Source organism: Penicilliopsis zonata (assembly GCF_001890105.1).
Source record: "Penicilliopsis zonata CBS 506.65 unplaced genomic scaffold ASPZOscaffold_15, whole genome shotgun sequence".
Classification (NCBI taxonomy): domain Eukaryota; kingdom Fungi; phylum Ascomycota; class Eurotiomycetes; order Eurotiales; family Aspergillaceae; genus Penicilliopsis; species Penicilliopsis zonata.
This window is the reverse complement of record NW_019208924.1, coordinates 260,690-273,231: the sequence shown is the minus strand read 5'-3', so window position 1 is coordinate 273,231 and position 12,542 is coordinate 260,690. Positions and strand designations below refer to the sequence as shown.

Genomic DNA, 12,542 nt, shown 5'->3' with positions numbered 1-12,542 from the left:
GGAAATTGATTCCCTTTTTTTTTTGTTTCCCAAGCCAGCGTAGTAATAGAGACGTAACCCGACCATTAAATCACACCCATCCCCCGGGAAGAAACGAACAGACGGATTTACTTGCGCATGGAAGAGGCCCTCCGCTTGCGGAGCTCGTCACGCTTGGCCTTCTCCTCGTGGACGCGGGAAGCAAGGAGCTTGGCGTAGTCGTTACTGGAAAATGTTAGTCATACTTCTAGATTATGTAAATTAGGATTGAAGAAAAGAAAAAGAACTTACGCAGCCTCGCGGGCAGACTCAGCGCGGCGGCGCTTGATGGCGATCCTGTGACGCTTGCGCTGGAGACGCTGGGGGGTGACCAGGCGCTGGATCTTGGGGGCCTTGGTGTAGTCGGGCTTGCCCTCACGGGTGACAGTGCGGCGGATGACGAACTTGCGGACATCATCCTTCTTGTCGAGGCCGAAGAAGCGGCGGATCTTGGTGGCACGCTTGGGGCCGAGTCTCTTGGGGACGACGGTGTCGGTGAGGCCAGGAAGCTCGCCCTCGCCCTGCTTGACGATGCTCAGGGCCAGGACGGAGAGATCCTGTCCAGTGATGGCTGTGGGGGAACAAGTCAACATCTCTGATCTTCTTTTCTTCTTCTTCTTCCCCTTGACTTCTTTCTTTCCCCCCTCTTCTTCATCATTTAGGGTCGTACATACCACCACGGATACTCTTGCGCTTGCGCTCGCCGGTGCGACGGGCGCGGTAGCAGCTGTGGCCGTCGCTGAGGAGGAGTCTGGTACGGGTGGGGAGGAGGACTGTAGGGAAAAAAAAGAAAGGATGAGTTTTCGATTTATCGCGACCGTGGGTTGTTAGATGTGTTTCTTCAGTTGGTACATACCACCCTGCTTCATGGGGAAACCTGTAGTCATTAAGATTAGCCATTTATTGGGAATTTTCCTTTTCTAGTTGAAGTAGTGGTTTCCTTTATCGTACCTTGCTTGTCGTTACCACCGGTGATCTTGAAGATGTATCCCTTGAACTCATCACCAAGGGAGTCGCCGGCAACCTAATTGAAGCGAAAAAAAATCCCAATCAGCTTTCCGTTCGTATTTCTTTTTTTTTGTTCCTCTTTCTTCTTCTTCTCAAGGCGTGTGTTCCAGGCTCGTAGCGAAATAGACACAGGGGTAGGAATTGCTAACTTCGGTTCCCATGCGCTTCTCCATGAAGGGACGGAGCTTGCGGTCATCGTCGATCTCGATGATCTTCTGCGACCCATTGGCCGGGTAGGAGATGTTGAGCTTCATCTTGACGGGGCAGCGCGGTCAAGACGGGCGCAAGTGTTGTCGACTGGTCGAGGGAGGTTTTGAGGTCGTCGGAGATTCGGTCGGCGGGTTGGATTTTTTGGTGTTGGTGTAGCGAGATTTCCATGTGTGGGCGGATGACTAAGACGCCCTAGCTTCTTCGGGACCGTGTCCATTTTCGGCAGGTAGGGCTTGCTTGCTTAGTCATGTTTGTCTCTCACTCAAACTCCAGAGATGGATGAGTAATACTGAACCCTTACTGAGTACCACTCTATCCACTCCGTACAATATAAATGCTGTAAGAAGTATTTTCTCTTACACAATGATATAATACATTCACATAATTTGAAGCCTAATACTATGAATTTTTATTAGCCATGAGGCTGAAAGAGAGTCAATATATGCTTATCCTCCAAAATACTCTTCAATAGAAGTATCTATAAAGTAGTTGACTACTCCATAGTTACTCTAACTGACACGTTGTAAGAGTTACTTACTACTCTGAATTTACTAGTTACTACGGAGTAGTTACTCCATAGAGTACAGGTAGGGTAGTCTTGGCTGGCCATCCTTACGACATAAGCCTACGAATCCTACTCTACAAGTACCCACATGACGATCTTTGATATTCTGTACGGGTAAGAATATACCTCACTAACTACAGGATACTAATATCATAATACTATGTAGTATAATGATTAACATTTAAGTACCTAGGTAGTCAGGGTAAGTACTCCTACTGTAAATGGAGACTCCCCCGGTATTCCGTCTTATAATATAAGTGTTACCGTAATTACCAGTACCAACTAGTACCACCTGTAAGTAATCCTGTTCTCCGTAGTGAAAGTTCCAAATTACCGCGTACAGTACTGTATCTGGCGTAATTCTCTTCCTGCTGACGCAAGAAGCACGCGACAGGCTGCCGCGCGGCCCTTTTGCGCTTATCGACGACTGGGACTTTCTCCTCCTCAACCTTCGCTCGTCTTACGGGGAAGTAACTTTCTTGTACATATATCTATCCTTTGTCTATATATTAATATCAAGTACATACTACATACTACACACACACACACACATCTCGCATCATCCCGCATCATCTCATCGTCGCTATCTATTACCGCCTGCATATACGGAGTCCCGATACCCTGATCCCTCCGCACCTCCCTCCGGCCGACGACCGTGTTCTTTTCGAGGCCCAATACCCCTGAGTGGGAACCGATTCGTCCGAATAATAATATCAACCAGGTGCCGGGGAGGAAGTCTCTAGTCCGAGTGATTGATCAATTATTTATATACAGACGGCTCTGGTCTGGGAAGGGGAGAAGAAAAAAACGCCGCAGCAGGCTTCCTTTGTTCTCTTTTCTTTCGGCGGTTGCGATTGCCCCCCGGCTTACGAGTCATTTTACCAAACAAATCAAGAGCAGGGAAGGGGAAAAAAAAAGAAGCAAAGAAAAAGAAAAGAAAAAGAAAGGGAAAAGATGCGCCTCTTCAATAAACTCTACGTGCTGTTCTCCCTCGCCGCCTGCAGTCTTCTGTATTCGGGCTGGATTCTGGCTTCACACCATTATAAGGTCGTGCCGACAATGTCGACTCCCAGCTTCCGCGTTGCGCCGACTTTTCAACACCGACTAGTCGTGTTTGGGGATTCGTGGAGCGATAACGATGCAGAGGGACTGCCGGGCTTTGTTTGGACAGACTGGCTCTGTTCATTGGTGAGTTGGCCCTACATGAAAGAAATGGGAGGGGTGCCGGAATGCTGATTTTTATGATTACAGTACTCATGCCATCATGAAAACATGGCCCAGACAGTCCAATCATCGTCGCTCAGCCTGACGTCGTCCAAAGGCAAATATGTGGGCGCGGTGGTGGATAACTCGCAGCTCGACTCGTCAGGCAGTCTGCTGGAAGGCTTGTACAAACAGCCGCTGGCGGACTTTGGGGAACAGGCGGACCAGTGGCTGACGGCGGAGCTGAATACGTTCAAGGGTCTGTCGGCAGACGCGATCTCGGAGCGGCAGAACAACACGATCGTGGCCGTTTCGTTTGGGGTCTGGGACCTGTGGAATCTGATCGGCAAGGACATAGACACGGCCAAGCAGTCGGCCGAGGCCAGCATCGCGACCTTGATGGACCAGCTGACCGTGGTCGCGGAGCGCTGGGGCACCAACGACATGAAGGTCATCCTGACGCTGGCGCCGGATGTCACTTTCCTCCCGGCGTTCGAGCCGACCGCCGACCGGCACAAGGACACGATCCAGGTGTTTAACCACTGGAACAAGAAGCTGCGGGACTCCGCCCAGGACTGGGCCAGGGGCACGGTCTACCTGTTCGACACCAACGCCTTCCTGCTGGACGTCCTGCGCGACTGGCAGCTGTTCGCCGCGGGCATCGAGGAGGAGAATGGCCTGGGCAAGAACGAGGACCCAGGCTGGGAGAATGTAGAGGACCCATGTGTGCAGGACACTCAGAAATTCCGTCTGATGTCATCCGGAAGCGACCAATGTGACAAGCCCGACAAGTATCTCTTCTGGTAAGTTTCATCCTTCTTTACCTCCGTTCGTTCTAGACTCACCTCTTCTCTAGGGATGAAATGCATCTGGGCCCATCCGCTCACCGGTTAATGGGGACGGAGATCTTCCATGGGATCGAAGAAATGTGGTTGAAACAGAAGGAGACCACTTCGCGCACCTGACGGACGGCAGAAATGATCTCGTCGTCATCACTGCTACTACCACCACCCGCAGTACTACATAGATCCATTCCTCCCCCGCGCGGTGTGTTTCCGATGATCAAACGACCGACCCGAAGCAGCAAGCACTGAATCAGGGATCCAGATCGTCTCTCTCTCCGACCATGTCTCTCTGACTACGTCTCTCCGACTGTGTCTCTCTGACTATGTCTCTCTGACCATGTCTCTCCGACCATGTCTAAGACCCATTCCGGAGCTACCCCTCTGTTTGACTGGCGATGTAGCTACGGGAGAGAGACCAGATTTGCCGCCGACGGTGGTATTCAAGGGGGTGGGGGGGGGGGTAATGGGGGATAGTATTCGAGAGCCGTAGCACGCGTCAAGCTCGGCGCAAGGGTAGCAGCTGGGGTGGGCTGGATCCACCCCTGGTCAAGCCCACGGCAAAGAGTCCAGACAAGGAGGGAGAAAGAAAGAAAGAAAAAAAAAAAAGAAGATGGACAGATCCACTGGGGTCGATCTCCGCCTTGTCATCGGAATGCGATCGTTGTCTTGTACTACATGTGTGTCCTCCGTCCGACGATATGCTCGGTCGAAGAGGAGTTCCAGCAATTCCATCCCAATTATCCCTTTGAATCGAAGAGATAAAAAAAAAAAAAGGATCATAATTAATAGATGACTGCCTAACTCTCTTCTTCCCAATAACGAGCAGACAAAGGACAAGGGGGCATCTGTTGACGCGGAATCCCTGCGGCACGCCGCATCCGGCCAGCTGGGAGGGAACAAAGGAAACCTAAAACAATTGTTCCTCCGACCAGCTAAGCAGGGTGAGTCTGTGATTGTTGTTTGCCCCCAGTTGGGCTCTTTTCCTGCCTGGCCCGGTGCAAGACAAAGAAAAAAAAAATATGGTCTGGTCTGGACGGCCTGGGGGGGGAGGGGGAAGAGGAGGTTTCGGTTCAGCAGCAGCAGCAGGACAACAAAGGGCTTGACGGCCGTATTTGATTGCTAGCCATGGAAGATAAAGAGAGAGAGAGAGGGGAGGGGGGGAGAGAAAAGAAAGTAGAAAGAGATAGAGTGTGAGAAAGAGAGAGAGAGAAAGTGTGTAGAGAGAGAGGGTGATAAATATTGTTTGTCCTCGTACCTTCTCATTCCTCATTCTCACCACCTCCCGCCAACTTCTCCTTCTCCTTCTCCTTGGCCTTCTTACTATTACTATTATCATCTTAGTATTGCCATCAAGTCAACAAGTCAATTCTACCATTCATGTCGTACGACCGCGTCCTCCCCAAGCCAGCCGCCCTGCACTATGACTCGCCAGTTGTCGTCGTCCCCCGCAAATCGTCGACTCTCCTCGAGCACAAAATCATGCACGACAGTCCGGTCTCGTCGGCGGCGGCGTCTTCCTTTGCTCTGGTCTCACCCCATGCCTCGTCGTCGGCCTCCTCCTCGTCGTCGTCATCGTCTTCGGAGGCAGAGGGAGCCAGTGCTGAGAGGGTGTCCGTGTCTGTCCCTCGCAAGCAGTCGACCTCGTCCGACGACACGGTCAAGTCTCGCTCGACGGGCGTGCATTTTTGTCTGTGCCAGCCGGACCCGAAGATTCCTAGACCACGCAATGGTAATCTCTTCTCTCTATCTAATCGGGTGAATCTGTTGGATCAATGTTGAAGCGTGGTAGCCTTTATTCTCTACCGCCAACACCACCAGGCCGCTGTCGTGGCTCAGAACCCAGGCCTGGCGAACCCGGAAATCTCCAAGATCATAGGCGAGCAGTGGAATTCCTTACCGGAGGACACCAAGAAGGACTGGAAGGCTCTAGCGGAGGTATTGCCCTTCAAACCTTGCCTTGAGACCACTCTTTATACTGGATGGTTAATTGATGATGTGTAGGAAGAAAAAGTCCGCCATGCCCTGCAGTATCCGGAATACAAGTACCAGCCCAAACGGACAGGACGGGATGGGAATCCACGCAGCGCAGGCCCAGGATTAGGCCTGCACCCGCCCTCGTCGTCGACCGTGTGTCACCGGTGTGGCGGCCGGCCGATGAACCCTCCCCCATCGCCGGAGACGCCCTTCACGCCCACGGGGCGAGGCGGGGGGGGATTCAGCGCGGCTGCGGGAGCAACCATCACCATGAGAAGCCACCAGCGGCGTGAGCGAGATCCTACCCGCGTCCCGAGTCCTATTCGCGTTATGGACCTCGGGTCTGAGAGCGGCAGCGGCAGCAGCAGCAGTAAGCAGGCGCGTGCCCGGCTCTGGGGGGAGGACGGGGCCGTGGTTCGCTCGCCAGACACTAAGCGACGACGACATAATCATACCCAGAATCCAATCCATATCTCTCTTCGGCCCAACCTCGTCGGTAGCCACCGTCATCGGGATAAGAGTCCTGACACACCGTACCCGCATTCACCGTACGGAGCCTCACGCACGCAGCTGGCTCAGGCCCGGACTTTATTGCAGGCATTGCACCATCATCAGCAACAACAACAACAGCAGCAGCAGTCGCCGTATCGAACGCTCAAGGACCACTCGGCTCAGGATCTTAGTTTGAAACTGCCGCCGTTGCAAACCGTCACCGTCAGCGCTGGCGGGGTCGGTCCTGCCACCGGCACACCTACTTCTGGATCTGCATTTCCCAAAGAGAGCGCGGGGGCAGGGGTGGAAGCGACGGTGATGACCATCCCGTTCATCAACAAGATCAAAGTGCTGGCCAAGATCTCCCCACCGTTGGAACCCAGCTTCCGCGAGGCGTCGCCGACCTCCCAGCCACGCGGGGCGGTCATCGCCGTCGAGGGCCGCGACGCAGCACAGGTGAAGGTCATGACGGAGTATCTGGCCGCAGCATTCGCCCGGGAGCCCCGATACCAAGTCCGTACCTTTGAAGGGCCCAACGTCAAGCCACGCGAGGGGTCCCCGCAGGCTGGGCACATGAATGAAGCGACAGTAGACTACCTCAACACCATCTCTGTATGGCATCGCATCTCGGAAGAGATTATGGGGTTTGTCCGGCCTGCGGTGGACGATGACTCTGTCTCGCCGAGATCCATCATTCCGGGGACCGCCAATTTGAACATCTCAGACACTACCACTACTGCTACAACAACTAATACTGCTGCTACAAATACTTCTAATAAAACTGCTGCTACGACCACTACTAATACAACTGCTGCTACGACTACTACTAATGCAACTAATGCAACCAATGCAACTACGGCAACTCCCATAGCCCTCGTCCCCCGGTACCAACTCACAACGGCCGACGCCTTCGCCTGCTCCATCCCAATCATGGACTCGTACGCCCCCCTCGACCACTGGCAATGGATGGCATCTCTCTGGCGCGCCTGCGTCGGCCCAGATATAACCATCTACATCCGCGACTGTGAGCCCGACGAGGTCGACCGGCACGCCAAGAACCCCGTCGAGGTGCGGCTGCAGGATGCGCGGACGGTCGTCATGCGTCGCGCGCCGGGCAAGAAGGATCTCGAAGAGCGCGTCTTGAAGAGGGTGGGCTTTGAGGTCGAGGACTTCCTGGCTCAGGTTTACTTGCCTTGACCGGCATGAGTCTTATCTACTTTACATATAGTTACCTCGGTTGTTTATACGAGTGCATTGGAGTTATCACTTATTATCATGAATAGTCTATCTATACTATACTTACTCTATCTTATTCTATACTATTATATTCTATACTATTCTATACTATACTAAAGTTACTCTATGCTGTACTCTACGATAAGAGCTGACTAAGCGTTAATCTTATCGATTGGGAGCTTCAGTCTTACTTCATCTCCTGTTCACCTTCGAACAGAAACTGGGAGACAGGCTTCTCGATAGTGTGTCTCCCTGTTAGAGATTCTCTGTTAGACCCCTTGATTCATCTACAGAAGAAGGCATCGCATACGCTGACAGACAAGCCGATGAGGACTCGCTGGATGGCTGGAGAGTCTACAGGTGACGACGACGTTCAGGTAGATTCTCGCTTTGAGGAGTCAGTTATCACTTCAAAGTATTGCGATGCTGATCTTTTAGTATGAATGCAGAGACTGACCTGCTGGCTCCTACGGATCCTCTCTCATCCCCCTCGGACCTCCCGTATATTGCAGTGGGAGCGTTGAGAAACCATGGCGATTCAGGGACCGGGTATCCGCACGCAGAGATCAGCAGTCTACAAAGCCATGGATGGATTCGAACAGAGACAGTGTCTTCCAACTGCGTCTGTATCAGGGTGTATGCCTTGCCTGACGATGCAGGCCGCACGTCCATCCCCCGATCGAGTACCTCGTTGAGAAGAGCGCTGAGGCTGGTCATGTCACGGCTGGACCGATCTGTGGAAGCGTGGAAGGGAGTCAACACGAAAGAACAGACACAGGGAGAACAAGGAGAACAAGGAGAAGAAGAAGAACAAGAAGAACAAGAAGAACAAGAAGAACAAGAAGAATCGCTGTGGTATATCTTCAACACTCTCGACAATCCCACCCCCGAGCCGGAGATCGTCCACGACCCCTACGCGAGGAGGGCAATGGAGGACCTGCTATCAGGAGGCCAGGTCCAGGGCCTCACGGTGCCGCTGTATCCCTACCAGCGCCGCTCGGCGGCAACAATGGTCCAGCGCGAGGCGCAGCCGGCCCAGGTCCTGGACCCGCGGCTGCAGCCGTTTAGGGGCCCGACGGGCCAGGAGTACTACTACGACAAGGAAGAGGGCAGTCTTGTCCGGGAGAAGAGGCTGTATTCCGAGGCATGTGGGGGGATTCTGGCCGAGACCATGGGCTGTGGGAAGACGCTGATCAGTCTGGCGGTCGTGCTGGCCACGCGCGGTCACCTCCCTCGCATCCCGACCGAGCACCAGGAATTCGGGCCCCCATGCCGTCCGCGCACGGCATCGCTGGTCGACATGGCTGCCGCGGCGGCAGGCCGGCTGTCGCTCCCCTGGAAGCGGCATTTCGACGATACCCGCCGTCAGTCGGGGGCTTTCTACCACCGCTGCGTGCAGGCGTGCGAGGCCAACCGCGGGGATTACACGATCCAGCCTCCGACCCCGAAATACAGCGGCCGCAAGGCCATGGCGTATCCGCGAGACCCGCCGCGACGGATCCTTCTCTGCTCCGGGACGCTGATCATCGTGCCGCCCAACTTGGTCGACCACTGGATGAACGAGATCGCCAGCCATACCGAGGGGTTAACCGTCTGCTTGCTGCGCACGGGCGCCGACAAGACTCCTTCGCCCGAGGCACTGCTCGAGTACGACATTGTCCTGTTTTCCCGCACCCGGTTCGAGAAGGAGGCCGGCGAGGCCTACAACAACCGGCGGTCCCCCGCCGTCTCCGCCCGTCGGCCGGACGACTCCCCCTTGTCGAAGCTGCACTGGCTGCGCATCATCGTGGACGAGGGTCACAATGTTGCGGGACACGGCCATCGGACCAGTATGATGCATCTGCTGGACCAGCTGCACATCGAGCGTCGCTGGGTCGTCTCGGGCACGCCCTCGAACGGTCTGTACGGGGTAGAGGTTAGCCTGGCGTCGCAGGAGGCCAACACGAGCGACACCGAGCTGACCGAGGCGACGGCCAAGGCCATCCAGCACCGCAAGAAGACGGCCGGCCATGCGGTGGCGAACGAGCTCAAGGATCTCGACAAGCTGCGGTTGATCGTGATCGAGTTCCTGCGCGTCCGGCCGTGGGCAAACTCGCGCGCCGCCGACCCTGCCAACTGGACCAAGTACATCAAGCCCGTGGGCGAGGACGGCAAGCGGCGCAAGGCCCCCTCGCTGCGAGCCACCTTGCAGAGCCTGGTCGTCCGCCATCGCCTGGACGTCATCAACGACGAGACCCCGCTGCCGCGCCTGTACAACCGCGTTGTCCGGCTCCAGCCGACGCTGTACGACAAGCTCTCCGTCAACAGCTTCGTCTTCATCCTCGCCGTCAACGCCATCACCTCCCAGCGCACCGACCAGGACTACATGTTTCACCCGCAGAACAGGAAGCATCTCAGCCTCCTTGTGCGCAACCTGCGCGAGGCCGGTTTCTGGTGGGCTGGTTCCGAGTCCAACGCGCAGGTGCAGGCCTCCTTGGACTCCGCCGTCGAGTACCTCGACAAACACGGGGGGGACGACACCATCTCCGCGGCGGACCGACATACCTTGATGCAGGGGATTGAGATTGCGCGCCTGGCTCTCGGCAGCGCAGCCCGCAATGCCTTTCTGCGCTTCCAGGAGCTCGGCGTGTATGTCACACGCTTCCCCGACGAGGCCCGCGGCCTGTGGGCACTCGACCCGTCTTTAGCTCACGACTCCTCCTCCTCCTCCTCCTCCTCCTCCCCTTTGCTGTTGGGGATCTCGCAGGCGCGCCTGGCACAGAAACATGTCATGACGCATCTGGACGCGTGGGATCCGGCCGAGGGGCTTGCGGGGGCGGGCATTCGGGCTCGCCATGAGTTGGCTGAGCGAGCGGGCCATAAGACTGCTGAGAAGCAGCCTGAACAGTTGATTCACAAGACTAAACCGGACATTGGTTTGAACAGCATGATTAGCATCAGCAGTGCTAGCAGTGCTAGCAGTGGCAACAACCAACCGCAGTCACCGCAACCACTCACTCTCCCACCCAACTCGCCGCTGGCCCAGACGAAACTGGTGGCCACCGCGTCGGCGAAGCTGACGTACCTATTAAACCGGGTACGAGAGCTACACACGAGCGAGAAGATCATCATCTTCTACGACAACAACAACGCGGCGTTTTGGATCGCCGAGGGGCTGGAGGTGCTAGGGATCGACTTCCGCATCTACGCCAGCAAGCTGCAGACAAGCCTGCGGACGACGTACCTGGCGCAGTTCAACGAGGACGGCGCCAGCGTGCGCGTGCTCCTCATGGACCTCCGGCAGGCCTCGCACGGTCTACACGTCGCGCGGGCCTCGCGCGTCTTCATCATCAACCCGATCTGGCATCCTACCGTGGAGAGCCAGGCGATCAAGCGCGCACATCGGATCGGCCAGACCCGCCCTGTCTATGTTGAAACGCTCGTGCTCGAGGACACCCTCGAGGACCGCATGCTGCAGCGCCGCAAGGAGATGTCCGACACGGAGATGCAGCAGGCGGATCGCGACTTGCTCGATGATAGCACCATGAGCGCCATCATCCGCAACGAGCGCTTCATCCCGATCGACCAGGAAGCTCCCACTTTTGCTTCTTTGGAGTCTCCGTCGGGGTTTTTCGACAGACATACCCTGCCAATATGTGATACTCTGCCAGAGAAGACGAAGAAGAAGAAGAAGCGTATATCCAAGACAGACCTCGACCTCGCCCCGAAGCGACGAAAGTCCCAAGCCATCGAATTCGTCACGGAGGACGGTCTTCTGATGAACGCCGAGGTTCCTTTCTCTAGTCCCGTACAGTCGTTATTCGGTTGATGGAATAATAAATGAATTCTAGATTATCTGCGTAGAGACACTGTTCCAACTGTAGATACCAGATAGTTACTGATAAGACCCCTCTTTGTTCCCACAATCCTCATCACCCAGACAATCCAGAATCCAATCCAGAATCCAATCCAGAATCTGAATCCAGACATGGCCACCGTTGTGATTGGGATCTCCGGTCCATCTTCCAGCGGGAAAACGACGCTCGCGCGTCTGCTGCAAAGCGTCTTCTCAGGCGTCGAGGCCTTTCGCTCCTTCATCATCCACGAAGACGACTTTTACTATCCAGACGATAAGTAATTCTCCCGAGGAAAAGAGCAGGAAAAAGAGGGGGAAAACGCAAAACTAACAAGATAGGATTCCATGGACAACCACCTCCTCAGGAAGAGTTCAAGACTGGGACACCGCCGAGGCGATCGATCTGTCTTTCCTGTCGTCGTCGCTGCGTTACGTGAGGGAACATGGCAGTCTCCCGCCCGTGCTGAAGAGCAAAGAGGATCTCAACGAAGCAAGTGACTCGGGTGTCAGCGCGGAGACCATCCTACGATTGAAAGAAAGGGTATCTACTCTTTTATCTTCAAGGGGGAACGGCAACGAAACCGGAAAAGGAAAAGGAGTAGTATCTACCATGGCTCTCCTGGAGGGATTCCTCTTATTCAGTCCGCCGGAATCCGAACGCGACGAACACGTCCTCCGTCCTGTTCATCGGGAGATCGATCTTCCCATCTTCTTGCCTGCTGCGTATGATGTTGTCAAGGCCCGTCGAGAGGGGCGATCGGGCTACGTGACTATCGGGCCTGCATTGGAACCACCTCTTTCTCAGCGAGAATCTACCGAAAAGAAAGAAGAAGAAGAAGGAGAAGGAGAAGTAGATCTTCAAGCGGAGGATGAACGCCCTCCGCAGAACTTCTGGGTCGATCCGCCCGGGTACGTCGATGATATCGTCTGGCCGCGATATGTCCGCGACCATGCATGGCTGTTGTTGCCGGAGGGAGGCGCCCCTGCAACGACCGACGACGCAGAGCTGGTCAGGATGGTAGGTCAGGGAGTCGACGTCCGCATGGATGCGGGCGTGCTTGTTGCGCCGGGCATGGGTGCGCGCTCGATGGCCGAGACCTTGGATTGGGCTGTGGAGGAGATTGTCCGGTTTTTATCAAGTAGATAATAGCATCCT

General features: G+C 55.2%; 4 protein-coding genes across 4 annotated transcripts; 2 read left to right on the top strand and 2 right to left on the bottom strand.

Moving 5' to 3' along the window:
* Window positions 1-107: 107 nt before the first annotated feature.
* ASPZODRAFT_72836 (hypothetical protein) lies at window positions 108-1,280 on the bottom strand (the record flags this gene model as incomplete). Its single annotated transcript, XM_022729866.1, has 6 exons — window positions 108-204; window positions 271-589; window positions 693-791; window positions 875-895; window positions 970-1,042; window positions 1,176-1,280. 6 exons carry the CDS (start codon window positions 1,278-1,280, stop codon window positions 108-110), a joined length of 714 nt encoding a protein of 237 aa, XP_022578541.1.
* A 1,475-nt stretch (window positions 1,281-2,755) lies between these two features.
* Window positions 2,756-3,969, top strand: ASPZODRAFT_72471 (hypothetical protein; the record flags this gene model as incomplete). The annotated part of the gene is made up of 3 exons (XM_022729840.1): window positions 2,756-2,989; window positions 3,053-3,807; window positions 3,861-3,969. The coding sequence occupies 3 exons, from the start codon at window positions 2,756-2,758 to the stop codon at window positions 3,967-3,969; spliced, it is 1,098 nt and encodes a 365-aa protein (XP_022578540.1).
* Window positions 3,970-4,699: 730 nt separating this feature from the next.
* ASPZODRAFT_818149 (hypothetical protein) lies at window positions 4,700-5,535 on the bottom strand. Its single transcript, XM_022730245.1, has one exon. The coding sequence runs from the start codon at window positions 5,183-5,185 to the stop codon at window positions 4,757-4,759; it is 429 nt and encodes a 142-aa protein (XP_022578539.1). The 5' UTR covers window positions 5,186-5,535; the 3' UTR covers window positions 4,700-4,756.
* Window positions 5,227-12,533, top strand: ASPZODRAFT_18802 (hypothetical protein; the record flags this gene model as incomplete). The annotated part of the gene is made up of 7 exons (XM_022727295.1): window positions 5,227-5,578; window positions 5,639-5,784; window positions 5,851-7,497; window positions 7,845-7,948; window positions 7,990-11,320; window positions 11,471-11,664; window positions 11,726-12,533. The coding sequence occupies 7 exons, from the start codon at window positions 5,227-5,229 to the stop codon at window positions 12,531-12,533; spliced, it is 6,582 nt and encodes a 2,193-aa protein (XP_022578538.1).
* Window positions 12,534-12,542: the final 9 nt, after the last annotated feature.

Bases quoted from the DNA above. Each gene is read 5' to 3' on its own strand.
- ASPZODRAFT_818149 (XM_022730245.1), bottom strand. From the start codon at position 5,185: ATGATAATAGTAATAGTAAGAAGGCCAAGGAGAAGGAGAAGGAGAAGT.